This window comes from Leucoraja erinacea, chromosome 7, assembly GCF_028641065.1.
Source record: "Leucoraja erinacea ecotype New England chromosome 7, Leri_hhj_1, whole genome shotgun sequence".
Classification (NCBI taxonomy): Eukaryota; Metazoa; Chordata; class Chondrichthyes; order Rajiformes; family Rajidae; genus Leucoraja; species Leucoraja erinaceus.
Window position 1 is genome coordinate 14,216,436 of NC_073383.1, and position 24,330 is coordinate 14,240,765.

At 42.9% G+C, this 24,330-nt stretch overlaps 1 protein-coding gene across 10 annotated transcripts in view; it reads right to left on the reverse strand.

Annotated features, from left to right (window-relative positions):
• Positions 1-24,330, reverse strand: part of ankrd44 (ankyrin repeat domain 44) — a 170,884-nt gene that overhangs the window by 9,761 nt on the left and 136,793 nt on the right. For all 10 annotated transcript variants that reach the window (XM_055637804.1, XM_055637798.1, XM_055637805.1 and 7 more), the window contains 3 exons: positions 23,444-23,589; positions 15,297-15,379; positions 3,672-3,754 (listed from right to left, as the gene is read on the reverse strand). In XM_055637804.1, the coding sequence (XP_055493779.1) occupies positions 3,672-3,754; positions 15,297-15,379; positions 23,444-23,589 (312 nt within the window). The remainder of the gene's footprint in view (positions 1-3,671; positions 3,755-15,296; positions 15,380-23,443; positions 23,590-24,330) is intronic.

The following is a 24,330-nucleotide window of genomic DNA, read 5'->3' on the forward strand; positions in this document are numbered from 1 at the left end:
ATTAGTTGTATCTTCAAACATTCCAGATTCTAGAACACTTCCTATAGACTGGAAATTAGCAAATGTAACCCTGCAATTTAAGAAACAGAGGCAAAAGCAAATGAAATATTACAATCCACTTAGTTTGGTATCAATTGGCAGGAAGCTGATCAAATCTGTAATAAAGAAAATGGCAACAAGACACAATCATAATAATATGATTGGACAGATTCAACAGGTATTTATGGAAGGGATATTATATTGACAAATTTGTTAACATTGTCAGAAACAGAATAGATTCAGGTAAATCAATGATTCTGATATATTTGGACTTCCATACGGTTTCAATAAGGTACGACACAAAAAGTTAAGTGTAATTACTACACATGTGATTTGAGGTAATATGCAAGGGAAGATTAAGGACGGATGACCAGATAGAAAACAGACAGCAGGAATTTTCGCGGTGCGAGGCTGTAACTAGTGCAATGTCTCTAAGGTTAGTTCTGGGACCTGAGCTTTCATAATCCATATCAATCGATGATTTTGATCAAAAGATGAAGTGTTATACATCCATGTTTAATCATACAAATCTGGTCGTAGTGGGAGTTGTGAAGTGGATGCAGAGAAGCTTCAAGAGGATGAGGACAAATTAAATTAATAGGTGAGGATGAGTAGATATATTTTAGATAAATGTGGTTGGAGCTGGACAAATTGTTGATGTTATGCTGAAGATGAAGCTCTCAACGGTCTCCACTTAAACCCCATTGATGCTGACCAGGGTATATACACCATCTTGCTCTCTGTAGTCAATAACTAGCACTTTTGTCTTGCTGATGTTGAGGGGGAGGATATGTCTGACACTGTGTTCTAAACTCTCTATCCCCTTCCAGTACTCTGTCTCGTCATGGTTCGAGATCTATCCCACTATGGGATGGTGTAATTTCCAATTCTAATCTAATCAATGAGAGGTAATTGATGAAGGAAGTTGGCTAGACATTGCACATGGCTCGGAGACACTCCTGTGATATATCCTGGGGTTGGGATTATTGATATTTGGCAATCGCAATCTCTTATGGTGCCAACCATTGGATTGTATTTTCTGAATATGAAAACATGCAAACTCCACACAGCAGGGAGTCAGGATCAAACCTGAGTGGCAGATTTCTACCAGTTACACTGCTGTATTACCCCAGTTAGATTTCAAATCCACTTCATAAATTCAGATTGGCAGTTATTTTTCATAGGTCTGCCAAATCCTTTTTGGTGGTACTCTGGCGATTGTCATTGTGATTGCACAAGAGTATATTTTGTGTCCTTGCCAGACATGGTGCTTTCTCAAACTATGGTTAATGTTATACTAATTCATCAGCAATAATCACTGTTCCAGTGTCATTGTTGAGGACTTACGAGTTCATTTCCCTTGACTGTGCATCACTATGTCCGACCTCTGGTGACTCTGTTCTGATGTGGAATAATTGTTTTGTCGGAGTTGGCACAAAAAGTGATGGGTCTATTTTATGAGTAAGAACTTATCAGACTGTTACTAATTATGTTCATGCAGTAGCTCTTTCAATCTCGGAACTGATCCACATATCTTAAGGCAAAATATTGCAGATGTTGGAAACTGAACTAAAAACCAAAAACAGAACTTTTTCCATTCCTTTTTGCGATCTTCTTATATTGGTGAGAAAAGCTAAGGAGTCTTGACTATGCATGTTGTGCCTTCATTGCATTCAAGTCAATGCCTATTTGCAACTGACCAGAACATGTTGTGGGTGATGAAGCAAAAGACTAAAGGGCACTGGTGAATCAGCTGGGTTTTTGTCAAGACTCAACAATTACTTTTATTTCTACATTCTTTGAAATTGAATTCAAATGTTGTAAATTAAACTTCAAACTTCCAAATTAAATTTCCAAGCAGTACGCCCACCCAGTCTATGTTGATAGCACCAAAATAGAGGTGAACTAAGCTGCAAGTTCCTTGGAATAAATATCACCATCAATTTGTCCTGGACCAGCAGCATCAAAACAATGGCCAAGAAAGCACACCAACTACATCCTTAAAAAAGGCTTAGGAGGTTCGGCATGTCCACAACACCCTCGTCAACTTCTAAAGATGCGCTGTAGAAAGCATCTCATCAGGATGCATCACATCCATCCATCCAACAGTTCAATCCAAAACTGCATGAAATTACAGTGAGTTGTGGATGTAGCCCAGACCATCATACAAACCAGCCTCCCTTCCATTGACTCCATATCTGCACTTCATGCTGCCTCGGCAAGGCCACCAGCAAAATCAAGGACTAGTCTCGGTCATTTATGCATTTGCTCAGGAAAACCAGTTAATTTGATATAAAAATTATATGTGAGCAAATTGGCCTAGGTTTATGCTTTGAAGGCTATTATTTAATTTTCATATTTTTATGCACAAAGCAGAATCATTGTTTAAATTCTGTTGTGCAAGAGATTCAATTCGCAATTTCAGCACCGTAGCTCCTTGGCACACAGGAAACTGTCATTGTAATGTTTGCTGCTAAAAGTCGGTCATGTTTTTTCTGCTTTAGATACAGTGGTAAGCATTTAATTTACATTTCACCTCTTCTCTCCTTATCCCACACCCTTTTGTCTCCTTTTCATCAGTAGTCTTTGTTCACCCATTTGCCAATCAAATGCCTTCTAACTAGTACCCACCACTCGATTGCTAGGCTTTGTCGTATGCCCACCACTTTTCCAGCTCCCCCTCCTCTAATGTAATCAATCTGAAGAAGATATCCAACCAGAAATTCAGCCAATCCATTCCCTCCAGAGCTTACAACCCAGCGGCATGAACATTGATTTCTCTAATTTCAAGTAACCATTGCATTCCCTCTCTTCCCTCTCTCCCCCACCCAAGTCTTCCTACCAGTGCCACTGTTCACATCCCTGTATCCCTTACGTTATCACCTCTTCCCCAGCCAACAATAGGCCTTTATGGGCTCCACTATTCATTGGTCATCTGTTGCTGACTGATTTATTCTGGCCTTTTCCTATCTCCAATTCCTCTCCCTACATTCAATCTGAAGAAGGGTTCCAACCCGAAACATCACCCATCCTTTTTCTGCAAGATGCTACCTGACCTGCTGAGTTATTCCAGCACTTTATGTCTTTCTCCAGAGATGCTGCCTGACCTGTGGAGTTACACCAGCGCTTTGTGTTTTACAGACAGGGATGGAGTTGGGCAATATTGCCGAGGTGAAACAAAAAGTCCTGGTTTAGAACGATAGATAGGGATTGAATTTTTCAGATCTTCAAGTCTACTCGCAAGTATTTATTCTGCCCAAATTAACAAATTATTCATTGCTTTGTCCTACGCCCACCACTTTTCCAGCTCCCTCCTCCTCTAATGTAATCAATCTGAAGAAGATATCCAACCAGAAATGTTGCCAATCCATTCCCTCCAGAGCTTACAACCCAGCGGCATGAGTGGCATATTGCTGCCTCACCCACTGAGTTTCTCCAGCATTTTTGTCTACCTTCGATCTTCCAGCATCTGCAGTTCCTTCTTAAACAGATTATTCATGTTGTTTTGATTTTTTTCAGCAATCTGAAAATCTTCAATTTCTTACCAAAATGCAATTTTATAAATCATATAACCTTAATCATTTTAAGCCATTTAAAAAGATTACATTTCATGACCAACAATTACTACTTACGTTTGCAGTGCATTATTTGTTGCGTTAATAAGACCTGCACCATCTATTTTCTCAAGGATGAACAAGGCACATTTTTCATGACCCTATCAAAATGAACAATTCATAGTATTAAATTGTTGATATTCTATTAGTATGTATTAATTAGCATTACTTATTGAAGCTTTGGGTTTGAACAACAATATAACTTCAGTTTCTAAATACATCAGATTTCTGCTTTCAGAAATATGACTATATTCAGTTGAATCAAAAGTTTATAAGACCACATTCCCTGTCCTCCAAATATTCTTATTTATTGCAGCCTTAAACATTTTTGATTTTTGTTTTCTTTGTAGATCCTAGCATGAACATTTCTAATAGATTCAATTGAATCAAATGATATTAAGAACTCTCCATCATATCGCATCCACTGTCCTCCAAGTAAAATCTTATTTTCTGCAGTTCTAAACATTTTTGTTTTTTGTTTTCCATGTAAATGGAGCATTTAATACTTAAGTTAACAAACATTGCAGCATCTTTGGGGCACTAGGGTCTCAAACTCAATTATTAAACGTGAATTAGCTGAACAAGCTCATTTTAGCGAGAACACCTTCCTAATCATACAAAAATGTTTAATGTAGGTTTACACTTTTAATTGTTATCCTGTACCTTATGCTAAAAAATCATACATTTCCAGTTATTGTTTAGAATTAGCATAGCTTTGACCAATGACTCCTAATAATTAGTTTACATTTTCTCCTCCATCGTCCAGTGCAAAAACACTCCACTGCGGCAAGCCTCAACGACTTCCGCCCAGTTGCACTTACCCCCATCATCACCAAGTGTTTCGAGAGGCTGGTCCTGGCACACCTCAAAAGCTGCCTACCCCCCACACTGGATCCCTATCAGTTTGCCTACCGCAAGAACAGGAGTACGGAGGATGCCATCTCAACGGCACTTCACTCCGCCCTCTCCCACCTCGACAACAGAGACACTTACGTAAGAATGCTGTTCATCGATTACAGCTCAGCATTCAACACCATTATTCCATCAAAACTGATCACCAAACTCGGTAACCTGGGCATCGACCCCTCCCTCTGCAACTGGATACTGGACTTTCTAACCAACAGACCCCAGTCTGTGAGGTTAGACAAGCACACCTCTTCAACCCTCACCCTGAACACCGGCGTTCCTCAGGGCTGTGTGCTGAGCCCCCTCCTCTACTCCCTCTTCACCTATGACTGCATACCTGTATATGGTACTAACACCATCATCAAGTATGCAGATGATACAACGGTGATTGGCCTCATCAGCAACAACGATGAGCTGGCCTACAGGGAGGAGGTCCAGCACTTAGCAGCATGGTGCGCTGACAACAACCTGGCCCTTAACTCCAAGAAGACCAAGGAGCTCATTGTAGACTTCAGGAAGTCCAGAGGTGGCACGCACACCCCCATCCACATTAACGGGACGGAGGTGGAACGTGTTTCTAGCTTCAGGTTCCTTGGAGTCAACATCTCCGATGACCTCTCTTGGACCCACAATACCTCTACTCTGATCAAGAAGGCTCATCAGCGTCTCTTCTTCCTGAGGAGACTGAAGAAGGTCCATCTGTCTCCTCAGATCCTGGTGAACTTCTACCGCTGCACCATCGAGAGCATCCTTACCAACTGCATCACAGTATGGTATGGCAACTGCTCTGTCTCCGACCGGAAGGCATTGCAGAGGGTGGTGAAAATTGCCCAACGCATCACCGGTTCCATGCTCCCCTCCATTGAGTCTGTCCAAAGCAAGCGCTGTCTGCGGAGGGCGCTCAGCATCGCCAAGGACTGCTCTCACCCCAACCATGGACTGTTTACCCTCCTACCATCCGGGAGGCGCTACAGGTCTCTCCGTTGCCGAACCAGCAGGTCGAGGAACAGCTTCTTTCCGGCGGCTGTCACTCTACTCAACAATGTACCTCGGTGACTGCCAATCACCACCCCCACCCCGGACACTTATTATTTTTTATTCAAATCGTTTGCTATGTCGCTCTTCAAGGGAGATGCTAAATGCATTTTGTTGTCTCTGTACTGTACACTGACAATGACAATTAAAATTGAATCTGAATCTGAAATTTTCACGTAGGATTAATAGGATGGTAAGATATGACTAGATACCATCATCCTTAAAAACATACCACAGCATTAATTAATGCATTATGCAAGTGCAAGAAATGTCAATGTTTGATGGGAAGCTACATTGCCCCATAGTGGCAAAAAAAAAAAAAACTATGCCACAAAATATGTTCAGAATCTATTACCATTTTTTTTTCCTGTTCTTTAATGTTAGTCAACTGCAGGAGTTGAAGGAAAGCATTGAAGATTAATTTCATTTCTAAATGTCTTTCGATCCTTACAACACAAAATTGGGATTGATCATAGAACACAAAACAATGAACTGCTCCTGTGGTGACATGTTTAAACATTTGAATACGGATCACACAGCCACGATATCTTTAGAATTCACAATGAAATTTGAATGGTCAAAATTAGCTCACTAATTTTGTCCAGTCCTTTTGGGATTTAATAATGTACTTTTGAATTAAGGACAAATTTGTGCAGCAACAGGCATTAATAATTTATTTAATTATACTTCACTTTTGGATTCTATTCAGTTACCATCTTACATAATTTATAAGGTAAAATCAAGAGCCAGGAAATTATTTTGTGCAGTAATACTTTGTGAAAATACTCATGCGACAATTTGGGAAAGTATGTTAAAGGAAACAGTATAAAACTTAAAATAGATGACAAATGAACTAAGGTATTAAGTATCTGTATAATATATTATGCAAAATTATTATTTATTAAATTCTAATGCATTCTGATTAATTTAAAACAGAATTACTTTTATTGGATATAGAATTGGCACAAGAGAAATAGATCAATATTTTAAAATAAAAATGGGAGGCAATTTAGCTCACTGAACATGCTCCATTTAAGGATTCATCCCCATGAGATTATCAAGACAAAACATGTTTAACTAGTCCACTAAAATGGAATAAAGCACATTAGCTAATTACATCTGAAAAAGAGTCCTGATGTCCAAAGATAGTCAGATTTTTTATTGCAGTCAAGTCTTGCCATTACATCAATCTCTGCACAAATGTTACTTCAAAGAGTATGATTGACATTTCTCTATTGAATATCACAATAAAGAATAGCTCGTTGAATGTAATTTATTTAAACTTAAAAATAATCCAAATATTTAAACCATCTGTGGCAAACTATGGAAAACATGACATGATACCAGTATAATAGTACAGGACGTTGGTGTGGCTACATTTGGAGCATTGTGTTGTTTTTAATCCTATACTATAGGAAAGATGCCATTAGACTGGAAAGAATGCAGAAAAGATTTATGAGGATATTGCCAGGACTCAAGGGGTTAGAGCAAGAGGTCGGGCATGATCGGATTTTATTCTTTGGAGCACAGGAGACTGAGAGGTGATCTTACTGAAGTGTACAAAATCATGAGGTGCAAACAAAGGGTGAATGCATACAATCTCTTTCCCAGAGTCGGGGAATCAAGAACAAGAGGGCGTAGGTTTAAGATTCGAGGAGAAAGATTTAATAGGAACCCGAAGGGCAACCATTTCATACAGGGTGGTACATATATGGAATGAGCTGCCAAAAGATGTGGTTGGAGCAGATACAAAAATTACATTTGAAAGACATTTGAACAGGTGCAAGGATAGGATAGGTTGAGAAAGATATGAGCCCAACGCAGGCAAATGGGACTAGCTTAGATGGGCATGTTGGTCAGCATGGACGAGTTCCACCGAAAGACCCATTTCCGTGCTGTATGACTATAATTGAGCATAGTAACACGAGTAGAGGCTGTAGTGTATTTTGGGTACTTGGAACTGACTCAAAAGAACTCTCAGATACAAGAGTAAACTAACAAGCTTCTTTATTGTAGGACGCCACGATGAGTCTCCTCCAGCGCATGCGTCCCCTCGCACAAGACATAACATATGCTAATTACATTATATTACATTATATACATTACACTGCTCCCCCTTTTACTTGGAGGCAGGTAACACCATATACATTATATATATTACACTGCTTCCCCTTTAGCTTGGAGGCGAATAACACCATTTCTACTACATTAAATATAATTGATTAACACACAGTTGCAAAATTATATTATTATTAGAGTCATCTTACATCCTCATAACTGTAAACTGTATCTAAACTTAGCACTTATAATGGTTCATTCCACTCATCTTTCTAATCACTCTAGCTCTACTTGTATCTCTGCCTCTTCCCTTTTTAAATATCCTAATCTAATTTGCAGATTTCTTCCTGTTCTTGATATTCTGCTATAGTTAACATTTCCTCTGTTTCTGTTCTTTAGTTGTAGGTGGCAGTGGCGTAGGGTGGGTTTTGAGTGCCCGGGGCAGTTTAAAGTCTTGCGCCCCCTCATTAGCGCGGGGGGGAGGGGGGGGGGGGAGAGAGAGAGAGAGAGAGAGAGAGAGAGAGAGGTGGGGGGGGAGAGAGGGGGAAAGGGGAAGGGGAGAAGGGGAAGGAACACGTTTTCGGTCTCTTCCTTCGGGAGATGCGACTTCTTTTGTCGTATCCCCCATCTCCGCCTGCGCCGAGGCCTAATGGCGGAGCTGGCGGCCTCGGAGCTGGGGCAGAGGCAGCGGCGGCTGGGACAGCGGCAGCGGCGACCAGAACTCGGAGCGAGTACAGCGACAGCGGCGGCCTGGCCTCGGAGCTGGGACAGCGGCAGCGGCGGCCTGGCCTCAGAGCTAGGGCGGCGACCTGGCCTCGGAGCACGGACAGTGACAGCGGCCGCCCGGCATCAGAGCTGGGATGACGGCAGCAGCAGCGACAGCGGCGGCCTGGCCTCGGAGCTGGGATGACGGCAGCAGCAGCGACAGCGGCGGCCTGGCCTCGGAGCTGGGATGGCGGCGGCAGCGGCTGGGACGGCGGCAGCAGCAGCGACAGTGGCGGCCTGGCCACGGAGTTGGGACAACGGCGACCAGAACTCGGAGCTGGGGGCACATCCCGGGCCTCTGTAGAAGGAAGCCCCGCGCTGTTTTTATACTCACTGCTCCAGGTAAGACCTCCTCGCTCCAACGGCTCCCCGGGCCTCTTAATTTTATAAAAAAATTTTACCCAACAATTGTTTTGCGCCCCATAAAATTTAGCGCCCAGGGCGACCGCCCCTCTGGCCCCCCCACGCTACGCCACTGGTAGGTGGGATCTGACACACGACTGCAGGTTTTCATTTTTCAGTCGCTCAATTTTCTGGCGCTGCATATTTATCTGCTCTTGTTGTATAATGACATTCTGCAATGCATAAACATTTGTCCATTGCTCGGTGAAGGAAGCTCCATGCTGGACTATACTGAAATGTCCTAATCACAATCGGTCCTGCATACTTTTGTCTCGACCGACCGGCCTCTATTCTTTAGACTTTTTTGTTAACAGCTTTTTGCTCATCGTCACACATTTATTTAACCGTTCTTTGCAACGTTTAAGCCTTTTCTGCTGTTCGTCTATTTGTCTTCTTAAATCACCTTTCTGGTTATTCATCAAGATGTAGGATCTATACTGTCCTTGCAATACAGCAGTGGCTTTGATTTGCGCTCTGTATATTTCGCTTACTACATAAGCACGGTAGTGATACTGCACTATAACTGCTGTATAAATCGGTTTGAGGAAGTCTTTCCTATATCGTTTGTCTTTTGTATCGTTTCTGCCTTTTCTGTTGTGCGTCTATTTGTCTCTTTAGGTCTTTCCTATACCAACTCATACGGAGTACTGACTGCACTTTTACAGTAGCTCTCTTTTGTTTAACCACCATACTCTTGTAGGCAGTTTGAATGATAATAGTTGCATCCCTCATTGACTGATATTGCACAAACTGGGAATGCCCTATTTTACATGCTTTGTACCATCTTTGGATCGAAATGACTGCTTGTCGCATAGTTCTGTACCGTACCCTTAATCGATAATCACGGTATGCAGCTTGCAGAGTGACTACAGCCGCCTTTTGCATCAAAAAATGCTTTCTTGTAATGCACATTCTTATGAATGACTTAATACAGCGTGCTGCCTTGGTTTTCTCTACCAATACTCTGGCTTTGATCCCGTGGTATAAGGCCTGAATACACACCACTGCTTCCCTCAAACTCTTATACTGTCTCACTTGGACATCTCTTATCTGGCATGCTCTGTATCGTTGCTGTACAGTAATGGCAGACCAGCGTAGTTTCTTAAAATACTGACGCTGTTTATACATCTGATAATAAGTCTGTATGACCTTGACAGATTTATGCATGCCCCGCAGTTGCCTTCGAACAAGCATTCCACGGTAGGCTGCCTGAAGCAGTACAACACTTCGGCGTACCTTCATGTACGTTTTGCGATCACTTTCCATTTGAAGGTGTGCCCTATAATGGGTTTGTACTATTATAGCTGCCAATCTCATTGCCTTGTATTGACGGTATACTCTGTGCCTTCTAAATGCTGCTTGTATTACCGTTGCTGCCTTCTGTTTGTTCCGGATTTCTCTCTGTACCTTCATACCCCTGAATGCAGCTTGAATAGCTAGGGTTGCCCTTTGGATGGCAATTTCTCTTTGCCTTTGACTTCTGCCACTTTGCATTGCCCTTTGTCCCTTAGCACTTGACTTGTGTCCCTTTGCACTTGACTTGTGTCCCTTTGCACTTGACTTGTGTCCCTTTGCACTTGACTTGTGTCCCTTTGCACTTGACTTGTGTCCTTTTGCACTTGACTTGACCTTTGTCCTTTTGCATTTGACCTTTGTCCTTTGAGAGACTCTCTGCCCTCTTTAGTTCAGGCTCCTTGCCTCTGGATGCCCTTGGGGGTTTTGGCGAGAAATGAGCCATTAAAGCCTCCTTACACTCCTCATACATTTTATCCGTGGGCACTGCTGGCAGCAGTAACATACGTAAGGTCTGATAACCCTCTCTTCCTAAGCCTAATATGAACCATGCTCTCTTTTTCTCCTCTGCAGCGATATCATTGGAAATGAAACAAGCCTCCAAGACTTTGGTCCATTTCTCAAAATTACACCCAGAATCTAACTGGGGCATGTTTCCTACAATTTGAAAAGCCATGCTACCTGTTGCTATTCAGGTGCACTATCTTCTTTTCTCTCACTGTGTATTCTACACTAGACTTAATCCTTCTACACACTAAGAAGTGATCCAGCCCACTGACTATTACTAATTCTTATAATAATAGATTTATACTATTAACCAACATTTCATGTTAATAGACATTTAGAACATTTTAACCATATTCCTGCTATGTACACAGATTTACTCTTAATAACAGTGACCAATGCATTACATCCAAACAGTCCCGCTTTTACTGTGAAGGAATAATGAACAATGCATTACATTCTACAGTCCTGCTTTTACTTTGAAGAATTTCACTGGTCCAGCTTGTCGGCCTATGGACTCCGGTACCTTCTCGACCTCTCGAGCTGTCCCCACCGGTACTTTTGCTGCTGGCCTCGCCAGACCTCCACTTTTGCTGCTTTTGCTGGCTCCTCTGGGCTTCACCGTTACTTTTGCTGCCGCTGGCTAGCTGCCAAGTCGACTGCTGCTGCTCTGCTGACTTGCCTGCCCGCTGGCTCCACAGCCCTCCCGGCTGCTGCTGGACCTGACGCTCGGCTCGTCGCTGGCAATGTGGACACCCTGCGGAAGGTGTGTCGCTGCTAGTTACTGCTGCTAGTCGGGGGCTAGCTAAGCACTGTGTCCCGCTTCTCTCGCGCGGACCCACTTCTCCCTCAGCCGGCTTTCTCTCGCGTCCGGGCTTTCCCCCTCAGCCAGTCCGCTTCTCTTGCACGGCCGGGCCCTCTTTTCTGCTCACGGTCGGGCTGACTCTACTCCCGACCGGGCTTTCTCTGCTCACGGCCGTCTCTTGCGACCGGGCTTTCTTTCACGACCGGTCCGCTTCTCTCGCGGCCAGTTTTCTTTTACTCTGCCGGTCCGCTTCTCACGCATGGCCGGGCTTTTTTTTCCCGCTGCTGGTCCGCTTCTCACGCGGCCGACTTTCTCCCTGACCGGGTTGACTCTTCTCCCAGCCGGGCTGACTCCGTTTCGTCGGTGGCTTCACTGGACCTGTCCGTGACCTACCCGGTACTAGGCCCTCACTCGACGTCGTTGGCAGCTCCTGGGCCTAGCTGTGGGCTACACAGCCCTGGAAAATGTCCGAAGTCAGTGGCAGCTGCTGGGCCTCTTCTGCCCCTTTTGCCTTGGCTACACAGCCCTGGAAAATGTTCCAGGTAAGTTGACACCATCGCTGTCCTGCTGGTTAGGCTTCCAGCTTTCGGCTGCTTTCTTCGGTGACACTTACTTACTGCCCCACTTGTCTTCCTTGCTTCCTGTTCCGACCTTGCTTTTCTTTGGTGCCAATCACAAACCGTTTGGCGCCAAATCTTTTGGCTTGGTGCCGTTCCACTTTGTTTCCAAACACAACCTTTTTTTTCTGACAGTCCTTCTTCTTTCCTTTTCTGTTCTTTTATCCTCTTCGTGTTGTTGTTGTTGTGTGTTTTGATGTAACAATTCACCTGAAACTTATATAAAGACTATTCAGCTTGAGGAATTTGACAAAAGGAAAACTCCGTCTAAAATGAGTAACAATCCGAAGGACGACATCTTGCCACGTAGACACAACATAGAGATAGCCTGACAAAACTCGCCGACTTGTACAGCTGATGTTTTAAATGCAGTCCCCGGCATGGAGGGATCTGCAGGCCTCTCTTGTCCAGCTCGCAAACAACTGTGACACAACTCCGTATCTACAATTTAAACTGTTAAACAATCCTGTGTGTTGCAAAACAGTCCTGTGGGTGAGTTCACAAACTCTATCCCATCCTCGTCACCAATTGTAGTGTATTTTGGGTACTTGGAACTGACTCAAAAGAACTCTCAGATACAGGAGTAAACTAACAAGCTTCTTTATTGTAGGACGCCACGATGTGTCTCCTCCAGCGCTTGCGTCCCCTCGCACAAGATATAACATATGCTAATTACATTCTTTACATTACAGAGGCTAATTAATTCGCATCTTAGCTTATTATTATGAGTGTAATTATTAATTCCCTTCCCCTAGAAATCAGTACTACTTGGGAAGGATGTCAAAATCCAAATCAGGAAGAGAAAACACACACAGGAAAATTAAAACCCTAAAATCATTGAATGCTCATGCCCTTAAAAGTGGCCCATTGTCAGCTGAAAAGTAACGCTCAGTCCCTTCCAGCAGTAGGTTTACAGCTTTCCAATTTCATAAATAAGTAATTTTTAAATATGCAATCAAGGCCTCTGCACCCCATTCAGGCAGTGAGTTTGAAACCATTCTTGGGGTGAAAATTCATTCACCTTCCCCCAAATCCTAACAAATCTTTATCAGTGGTCTCTAACACCTATATGAAACGTAGGCTCTTCTCTCTTGTTTAATCAAGATTCATCATAAACTTATAACCCTGGATGAAATCTCCCTTTATTGTTTATTCCAAAGAAACCAACCCAATCTTCCTGTCATTTTTTCAGATTCGGATTAATTTATCATTTATCAGGGTTCAGTGAAATTCCTTGTTTGCATGAAACTCGGAGTAAACAGTATACATAGTAATCATAAATAATAAATACAACAATGAATGCAGAATGGTGCAAAGGTTGTTGTACAAAAAAAGGGCAATAATGGAATAACCAAATGAGGTATAGTTAAAAGTAAGAGTACAGGGCAGCATCTCTGGGAAAGAGGTTTGAAAGAGGTGATTGGTTCAGGAGTCTGATAGCCATCGATAGTTGTTTTTAAGTCTTTTAGTTTGAGCTTTCAAGTTCCTGTATCTTATCCCTGAAGTATAAGAGAAAAAAGTGAATTGCCGGGGTGACAGGCATCCTTGTTGATACCTCCAGCCTTCCTGATGCAACACATCATGAGAGTGGATGGATGGAAGTGACCAGCTTGTGGCAGACTGGATTGTGCTCACTACTGTCTGCAGGTTCAGGCAGACAAGAGCAAAGAATACTTTCTATAGTACATCCGTAGAAATGCAAGAGAGTCCTCATGGACATGCTGAACAATCTCAGAATTACCCACAAGTTTCTTTATCATGCATTCTTCATTCTATAGAACATGGCGGGCAACAACCTACCAATCTCCCAAACTATCAAACACTATGCTTTATTGCATGCCATTTTAAATCGCATTTGCCGTTCTCCTTGTATCTCATGGATTTTTATTTTTGGACAAACCTGTCAAGTGGAACCTTCCCAAAAACTTTGTACAATTTATGTATTCTATTAAAAAAAAACACTCAATGACCCACCTTACTTCCTCAAATTGTGTTTGAAAACAACTTGTCAATTCACAGAGTAACTGCTGGGTGGTTGGAGCAAACCTCTTACTTGGTCAAAGTGGGCAATCAGCAATAACAAACATTATTCCCCGCACATGGTCCATTATAGCAAGTGTTATCTGGTTATCTGTACATACCATGTACATATCTAATTACTCAATTTTTGTCTCTCAGATACTACCTGATGATCTGAATATTCTTATTTCAGATTTCCAGCAATTATTGTATTCTATATCTCACAGGTCAAGCATACGTTTCTCCTACCGCTGCCCTCTTCAAATGGCTCAATTTACAGTGCTCCTGATATATCAGCTTTTCTCCTATGGAACTAAAAGCAATTGTATAACCAGAAGAATCCTAATAGGCCTGTCCCACTTACGCAACTTTTTCAGCGACTGTCGGCACAGGTCATAGGTCGTCGCAGGTCGCCAAAAATGTTCAACATGTTGAAAATCCAGCGGCGACCAGAAAAACGCTACGACTCTTTGGGCGACTGAGGAGACGACTCACGACCATAAAGGCAATACCCCGGCGACATGTCGCGGCGTGAAGCCTGCATGATTGTGAGTAGTCGCCCAAAGAGTCGTACCTTGTTCTGGTTGCCGCTGGATTTTTAACAGTCGCCAAAAAAGTCGCGTAAGTGGGACAGGCCCATAATACAAATATTCTATGAGTACTCCATTCCTCTCCCTCTGCAATTTTTAACATTTGCTTTCGCAATTTTCAACTTCAGATGAAGGATCCATGACCTGAAACTCTGACTGTTTCTCTCTCAACAGATGCTGCTTGCTGCTAAAGAATCAAATTGAAAAGGATACAAGATGATACAAATTATACAGCTCATTACAAAAGACTAATCTGAACATATAACAGCATCTAGAAGTGATTTTGATAGGACACTATATCAATGAGAATCTACAGTATTTACTGGATGTGTCAATAAATAAGTTTGAAAGATATCAAGAAACGGGAAAATATAAAAGCAAAATTTAAAAAAACTGCTGAGGTTGGAAATAAACACAGAAAATTGCTAGAAATACTCAGTCCTCAACCTAAAATGGTTACCATTTCTCTTTCCAGAAGTGCAGTTTAATATTCGATTGCCATTAGCATTTCCTGGTTTTACATGAAGGATAATACAAACAGTTGAACTACAGAAGCAAAATAATTCATTTTTATAATTTCTTCAGATTTGGTCACCTCTGAAGATTTAACATACTGAAAAAAAACACAAAAGCACTTTATTTTTCTTACTTTGCTACATGCCAAGTGAAGAGCTGTATTATTGTTGTTGTCTTTTAAAGTTAAATCGGCCTTTGCACTGTTTACCAAGATCTCTGAAATGGGGGAAAAAAAATGGTTATTGAAATAGGAAAAAATAATTTAAAGATATTCATTACTAGTGGTTGCAAAATCTAATAAAATGTGGAGTTAATTATTTTAATGGCTGGATTAAGGCCAGCATGGCATTTATAGTTCTACAAATGTCCCCAACAAAGTTATATTTTAAAATAATGATGCAAAAATTTGCTGTTTTCTGTTTGACAGATGTTCATTAATTCTTTGATTCACTTTTAATTAAACTTTACAGGCTTTGCAATATGACTATCTAAATGGCATTTTTCATCACTTTTACATTGTATATTTGTATTTTCATGATGATTGGTATTTCAATGTTATTATATTTAAATTAGAATTGCTTGATCACTTGTCTGGAAACAACATTTGTAAAGTTTTGTTCAAATGATTATGATTTTGTCTTGTTCCCCGATACAAAACAATTGTTCAGTTCTGTTCCTGTTTGATTCTCCAGCAGGTTCAATGAATGTTTGGCACTGACATTAAATATATAACAAGAATGGCTAATGATAATCATAATTCTATGAATATAGGAATCTTTCCACTGCTTAGTCACAGTACAATATACATTTCATGGTGGAGTTTGAACATTTAAAAGAAATTGAGCATTATAGAATGTGATTAACCAAATGTGTATGCAAGCCACTTGTCTAATGATATTTTTTGTCGTGCTCCTTTTTCCATGATTAATGACAGTACAGCATTGCAAACTTTAAAGTACTCTGCAACTGGAATCACTTTTTAAAATAGTAATTTAATTGTAACTGTTCTCTTTTGAAATAGACACTAAATAGATGAACATTACACATTTAAGGCCAATATGAATAACAAACATTTCATGCCAACTTTGCAGAGATGGACTGAGAAAAGGATTGGTCCCTCCTCATGCATTCCTCAGGCACTCCTTTTGAGGTGCTCTGGGGTTGAGGTTGGCTGCGGGAGGTGCCCTGGTACACGGAGGCGAAGTGGTGGCTGCTGGACGTGAGAGGACGTTTCATTCACAGATTAAGGTGACGCCAGAGTGGGCTGCTGGAGGTCCTGCACGTGATCAGGCACCGCTGGAGGCCCCACAGATGTCGCATGAGATCACGAATCGGACATGGCCTGCAGTGGCATAGCAGCAGTAGAGGACATCAACAGCATCGCCAGGCTAAACCAACCTCCAGCCCAGTGCTGCGGCCAGAACAGCGAGCCTTTAAAGGCCGATATGTCTCTTTTAAGAACTTTGAAACTTGAAGAATACAAGATGGTGCCCAAAAGGTTGCGACTCTTTGTGCACTGCCTGAGTGTAATCTACTACTCTTACATTACCATTGTTGCACTCTCGTACATGGGTATGATTGTGCTTATGTATAAGAAGATTTTACTGTATCGATGTACAAATTACCATTGAACTATTGAAGTCTCAAATACAAATAATCGGGATGCAGATCACGATCATGATAAACTGAAGATATCATCATCCCAAAATATTAACTAGGTTTTTCTCCCCAAATGTTGCCAGGCTCACTGACTACTTTAAAAAAATGATGACTATATTATTGGAAATTTACCAATTGTTCTGATTAATTTTCCCTCAGCTTGTATTATATATAGTATTCCATATTATCATTCAATGTTACTATTTTCTATTCTTTATTTATTTCCACAACCTGAGATTTTGAGCTTAAAGATCACACATATCGGTTAAATCATAATGTAATTTGATTCCTTAAGTTAGGTAGGTTTTATTGCTTACACTTTTAATAAAACCAGATTGACTGCTTTGGTCTAACTGTTCACTTTTGCATCTAAATGGCTTTAGTCAACTGAAACAAATCTTTTATCCATAGAACCGGGAATATTCAACCATTATTATATTCAACCAAGAGTGGACATTGAACTGCTGGAAAATGATGCTGGAGAAGTGATAAAGGGGAATAAGGAAATGGCAGTGGAATTGAATCACTTTTTTGCATCAGTCTTCACAGTGGAAGACATCAGCAATGTGCCTGAAATTCAAAAGAGTCAGGGGGTGGAAGTTAGTGGAGTGGCTATTACTAAGGAGAAGGTGCTTGGGAAATGGAAAGGGCTGAAGGTGGATAAGTCACAAGGACGGATGGACTGCACCCCAGGGTTCTGAGAGAGGTGGCTTTAGAGATTGTGGAGGCATTAGTAGTGATTCTTCAAGAATCACTTGAGTCAGGAGTGGTTCCAGACGCTTGGAAAATTGCAAATATTACCCCGCTGTCCAAGTAGGAAGCAAAGTTGAAAAGTGGAAACTGTAGCCCGTTAGCCTGATTTCAGTGGTTGGTAAGATTTTAGAATCCATTATAAAGGATGAGGTTATCCATTATTAAAGGATGAGTACTTAGAAGTTTATGATAAAACAGGCAGAAATCAGAATGTGAAACACAGATTTGCCTGACAAATCTGTTGGAATTCTTTGAGGAAGTAAATAGCAGGACAAAGGAGAGTCAGTGGATGTTATTTAGATTTTCAGAAAGCCTCTGAAAAGGTGCCGCATGTGAGGCTGCTAACAAAGATGAAAGCCATGGTATCAAGGGCAGATACTAGCATGGATAACAGAAGGCACAGGGTTAAAGGGGGCTTTTTCTGGTTAGCTGTCAGTGACTAGCAGAGTTCCGCAGGGGTCAGTGCTGGGGCCGCTACTCTTCATGTTGTATATTAATGATTTGGTTGAGGGGATTGAAGGCTTTGTGGCCAAGTTTGCAGCTGATACAAAGATTGGTGGAAGGGCAGGTAGTGCGTAAAAGCAGGGACTCTGCAGAAGGACTTGGACAGGTTGGGACAGTGGGCAGAGAAGTGGCAGATGAAATACTGCATAGAAAATGATGAACTATTTTCTAAATGGGGACAGAATTCAGAAATCGAAGGTGCAAAAGGACTTGGGAATGCTGATGCAGGATTCCCAAAAAGTTCATTTGCAGGTCGAATCGGTAGTAAGGAAGGCAAACATAATACCAGCATTTATTTTGAGTGGACTAGAATACAAAATCAGGGATGCAATGTAATGCTGATGCTCTATAAGGTGTTGGTCAGACCGCATTTGGAGTATTATGAGCAATATTGGGCCCCATAATCTGAGGAACGGTGTCAGGGCTGCCAATTCTCACGCTTTGAGCGTGAGAGTCACGTATTTCAGCCAATTCACACGCCCTCACGCTGATGACAGAATTCTCACGCTGTCTTCAGTCCCTGCACTGCAAAGATCCAATAGCGGAGCTATAGGATCTTTGCTGCGCAGTTTGTCTCTTTGCGCCACATGACTGCGATCTGTGCGGTCTCGGTTGATGGCTGTGTGACGTTGCGTCACTTCTCTCTTGGTCGAATGTGCAGCCGCCGACAACATGAAGCTGCCGGAGATGGAACGGGGAAGCTCCCGGGCAGCGGCTGTCAGCGCCTCTGTACGTCAGCTGCGAGCTCTGCGCTGCCGGCCGCAGCTGCAGCCTCGATTGCTCCCTCCCTCCTGCCCTTCAACTCACACGGCGGCGTCAGCCAGACTCCCCATTGGGCGTCCGGGGAGAGAGAGGGAGGAGAGATCGAGGGGAGAAAGAGGGAAAGAAAAAAGGGGAGGGATGGAGGCAAAGAGAGACGGGGGGGGGGGGGGAAGAGTGGGGGGGGAGGAAATTGGGAGGGAGGGAGGAAAGAGGGAGGGGAGAGGGTGTGGTGTGTGGGTGTGTGTGTGTGTGTGTGTGTGTGTGTGTGTGTGTGTGTGTGTGTGTGTGTGTGTGTGTGTGTGTGTGCGCGCGCGCGCGCGTGTGTGTCTCTTCCTTTGTGTATGTGTCTCCCTGTGTGTGTGGTGTCACATCCAGGCCTTAGACAGGGCTGCCAACTCTCACGTTTTGAGCGTGAGAGTCATGCATTTCAGTCAATTCTCACACTCTCACGCTAATGACAGAATTCTCACGCTATCTTCAGCCCCTGCACAGTTTGTCTATTTGCGTCACATCAGAGTGATCTGTGCGGTCTGGAGAAGCGCGTCGGTTGATGGCTGTGAGTGGCGTCGCGTTTCTTCTCTTTTCTTCTTTCTTGATTGAATGTGCAGCCGCCGACAACATGAAGCAGCCGTAACCCGAAAAACCGCGGGGTTTTTTTAAAATTCGTTTTTGCGGGGTCGGGGCAGGCGAGCCATCCTGGGAACTGCAGCCAGTCCCTGGGACGCGAGCTGATCTGGGAACGGCAGCCAGTCTCTGGGCACGCAGAATGCCAACTTGATAATTATGGACAAATTGGGCCAGCCATGTACATGTTGTATAACTCTTGACTCTATGCAGATCTGGGGTGTGGACAATGGGGTGTGGACAAAGCGGCCGACGGAGGTGAGGGTGGGAGGTGTGTGCCATGCCTGGGGGGGGGGGGGGGGGAGGGGGGTTGGTGCTGGGACCACCGCCACGTCTCTCCTATCACACCATCTGCACGGGAGAAACAAAACTACTTTTTTCCCCCCAAAATCATCCTGCGCGCCAGTAGTTTGACACCCCTGCTTTAAACCAATGGCCTCTAGTTCTTGAATCACATATCCCAGGAAAAAAGACTATGTATTCACCTTATATCCCCCTCATAGTTTTTACTCATATATATCTTAATTTCATTGAATCATATATGATTGAATATGAGGCATTATTTTCGTCTTGTTTCTATAGTCAATACAATACAATACGGTTTTATTCGTCACATTGCACATAAAGTGCAAGTGAAATGAATTTGCCAGCAGTGGTACAATGAGAAAGAACACACAAAAACACAATAACAATTTAACACAAACATCCACCAGAGCATTCATCGCTGTGGTGGAACACACAAATATTGGTCGGTCCAAGGGTAAGGTTGTCAAAAAGGGTAAGGTTGATTAATATAATTGTGCAATATAGTGATGGAAGTCTGACCCTTGCCTTGTTTCTCTGTTTTTCTCTATATATAAGCATAACAGCATGAATATAATCTGATTTCCATACATGAATATAGTCATTCATGTGCTGTACCTGTTGATCAGAGCCTGCTCTATTGTGGAATGTAATTAGGAATGTAATTTAACCTAACCTTATTCATACCTAATCGAAATTAAAGCATAAATGTTGCATTCAAGTGTAGGTTAAAAGACTTGCTACAGTATGCACCAGATTGCATAATTTCAAGGTGAAAAATGCAAAGGCTCCCTATCGTGGGTGGGGGGACAATCCCCTCCTACACCTAGGTCGCTACGCTCCCTCGCAATTTCTCACTCTCAACTCTCACCCAATGTTGGCAGCCCTGCGGTGTGCTGGCGCTGGAGAGGGTCCAGAGGGGATTAACGAGAATGATTCCCAAGAATGAGTGAGTTATTATATGTTGAGCGTTTGACAGCACTGGGCCTCTATTCACTGGAGTTTAGAAAGATGAGGGGGGACCTCCTTGAAAAATAACAAATAGTGAAAGGCCTGGATAGAGTGGATGTGGAGAGGATGTTTCCACTAGTGGGAGAATCTAGAACCAAAGGTCATAGCCTCAGAATTAAAGGACGTTCCTTAAGAAGGGATTTATTTAGTCAGAAGGAGGTGAATCTGTAGAATTCATTCCCACAGAAGACTATGGAGGCTGTCAATGGTTATTTTTAAGGCAGAGAAAGATTGTTGATTAGTACAAGTGCCAGAAGTTATGGGGAGAAGGCAAGAGAATGGGGTTAAGAGGGAAAGAAAGACCAGCTATGATTGAATGGCAGAGTAGACCTGATGGGCCAAATGGCCTATTTCTGCTCCTATCACTTATGAACATATTAATCATTATAGGAATACTATCAATAGCAGAGTACAGCATATTGACAATGACAACATAGGAACACACAGGAGACTACAATACAATGTGAAGTAAAATAAGAGATGTTCCTTTAAAAATAAACATCATAGATTTTCATCGCAAATGCACTCTCATATATGGAGAAAAAGGGTGAGTTTACTGCTTAAAAAGAATAACTGACTTTGAAAACAGAGTTCCTTCCCAGTGGTTGAGTGTAAATTTGAAGTTCCTGGATTTTTAATGTATTTGGGGTTATGGTCGATCTGTTCCATTGCTCATACACTAATCTCCCAACCACACATACCTGCTGCTGCCACCAGGGGATGGATTGTGCTGGCAGCTTCACTAGGTGGGAACTGTGGCTTTCGCAATAAAACCTGAGCCTCTAACCCATCATTGCTGTGCTGACCACTCACTCATGTCAAATGTTTCTTTCACAGTTTTGAATGTCTCTGATATTCAGTCATGTAAAATGGATTAAAATAGGTTAAATTATAAATAAATTCAGCTACAATATTATTGTTAACTAGACCAAGTGCAGGTCTGCTCCCCCAACGCAAGATTCCACCACTCACCCGTTCCCCCAACGCAAGCAGTTCCCCCAACACAATATTGTACCACTCACGCATTGCCCCCAACTGCACAGAAGCGGCTCATTTCTCCTCATCCCTCAGCACCCTCTCCACCTCCTCTTCACCCGGAGGGAGGGAGGGGTGCAGAGAGGGAGGGGTGCAGAGAGGAAGGGGAGGGGGTAGAGAGGGAGAAGGAGGGGGAGTAGGGAAGGAGGGTAGAAGAGAAGGGGAGTAGAGAGGGAGAGAGGGCGGGCGGTAGAGAGAGAGAAATAGAGGGAGGGGGCAGAGAGAGAGGGGGAGGAGGGAGAGGGAGGGAGGGAAAGGGGGGGAGAGAGAGAGGGAGAGGGAGGGAGAGAGAGAGAGAGAGAGAGAGAGGGAGAGAGAGAGAGAGAGAGAGGGAGAGAGAGAGAGAGAGAGAGGGAGAGAGAGAGAGATAGAGAGAGAGAGAGAGAGGGAGGGGGGGGTAGAGTGGGCAGTGGGAGGGTAGAGAGGGAGAGGGGGTAGAGAGGGAGGGGGGTAGAGAGGGTGGGACCGAGGGTAGAAAAGGAGGGGGCAACTCCTCCCCATCTCCCTCCTCACCGCCCCCCCCCCCTTCCATCTCCCTCTACCACCCCACTCCCCACCCCATCTCCCTCCTCCTCATTTCCCTCACTCCCATTCCCTGTCCCAGGACCTACCCAGGTCGTAGAGCGGCGCCTGGGCCTGGAACTCTGCCTGGTTCTCGTACTCGGCCCAGCCCTGGCTGTAAACTCCAGCTGTCAGCTCGGCCACCGCCTAGGCTCCAGTGCAGGCCCCGACTTCCACTCTGGGCTCGTCCCTGACTCGGACCCAAGCTTGTCCTTGGTTCCAGCGGCGGCTTCTATCTCGGCCCCAGCCAAATCCCAAGCCCCGAACTCGCCCCTCACTCCAGCTCCAGCACCACCCTCCCCACCGGGCGTTGGCAGCCGCTGCCACTTCTCGTTCACCGCAAGCACTAGAGTTCCCTTCCCTCCCGGAGTTTCCCGTCCTGCCTTGCGAGTGCATTGTGACGTCACTCAGGTTTTTTTCCCGAAATGGCTGAGTTTTCAGGCTGTTTTTAAACCTTTAAACGATTATTAACTGGAAATATAGGTGGGAATGTGACGGAAAGATGTTTATTGCCTCAACCGGAAAAATGTGAGTCGGATGTGTGATAATGGGAAGGCTGTGGCCTAGCGTTTGGAAGAAATTAGGAATTAACCAGATATTGACACACACACAGCCACATACAAGACAAAGATTTTTTAGTATTATAGAGATTAATTAAAGCATAAACGTACTGTGAAATACTTAGATAAACTTACCTTTTTAAAGGACACAATTCCTTCCAAATTTTTAACAAATGACCACTTTTAAAACTAAAAGAACAAAAGCAAAGTGTCTCTCAGCTCACTACATTTCAGAATCATCATTGGGCTCAGTGGCGTCCAAATGTGCAGCAGCAAGGTTACATGAGCCAGCCTTTGATCTCAAATACACGTTATTCTTCCATGCTCCAGTTATATATGCAGAAGTTAAAAACACCCTGAACAAAAAACTGTACCCAGATGAAACAATCCAATCGCTTTTTTTTATAAAAAGGAACATCTGATTTGGCCAACATTTACAGACGTACAAAACCTAATTTTCAGTTTTAAAATATTTTGCAAAGTAGAAAAAAAAATCAAAACTACATACCAACAGCTCCACATTGTCCATTTTCAGCTGCCATCATTAAAGGGGTTTTTCCTGAATTATCGACAGGATTCACTTGTGCATTATGACTTAAGAGCAATTGCAAACACTCCACATGGTCTGTAAAAGCAGCTGCGTGAAGTGGTGTTCTGAAATAATAAACAATTACGAGGTCTTCTGTGATTTAATCAGAAAGTACCAAAGACAAAATAATTGCTTGTCCGATCACAACTGAATTACAGAAACTGGTTTTGTCGAAACATGCATACTAACCAGTTATTGATTTAATCTCTGCATGGATGTGTGATTGAACATTAATACCTTTGAGACTTATCTACTCAGTCTTTTCTCATTCTACCATATTTTCCATGTTAAATGTGGTAAAAGTTGGCACTAGAGAATAGAATTCTTACACCAGAGTGAACAGGATCAGCACAAATAACTCAGTTCACAAGCTTTATGGCTATATACTGTATAGTGAAAACATCCAGATTACCCAACATGATCCCATGCCCTCTCACTACCTTACCTCAGAGGTAATCTTTTCTGCAACACATTCTCCTCCCATTTCTATTATAAGCCATCCTATTGGCATTCTAAGATGGCCATTTTACTCTAGTTTTGCGTTACAGTTCAATGCACAAAAGAGTGAGAATGCGACAAGTTCATTTCACAAATAACTTTTTTGTGCCACTAATTTGGACTGCATTTGAACTGAGGTCTAGATGAATGATAATAGTGCTGATCGCACCATATCATTCAGTTCTCCTAATTCAAATGTTTATGTACTCTTCAGGAGGTTTGACCTATATGAACATTGCTGAGAAGCATTGCCTTGGTGTCAAATTTCAAAGTAACAATTTACAAATGCATTCAATATCCCTGATTTC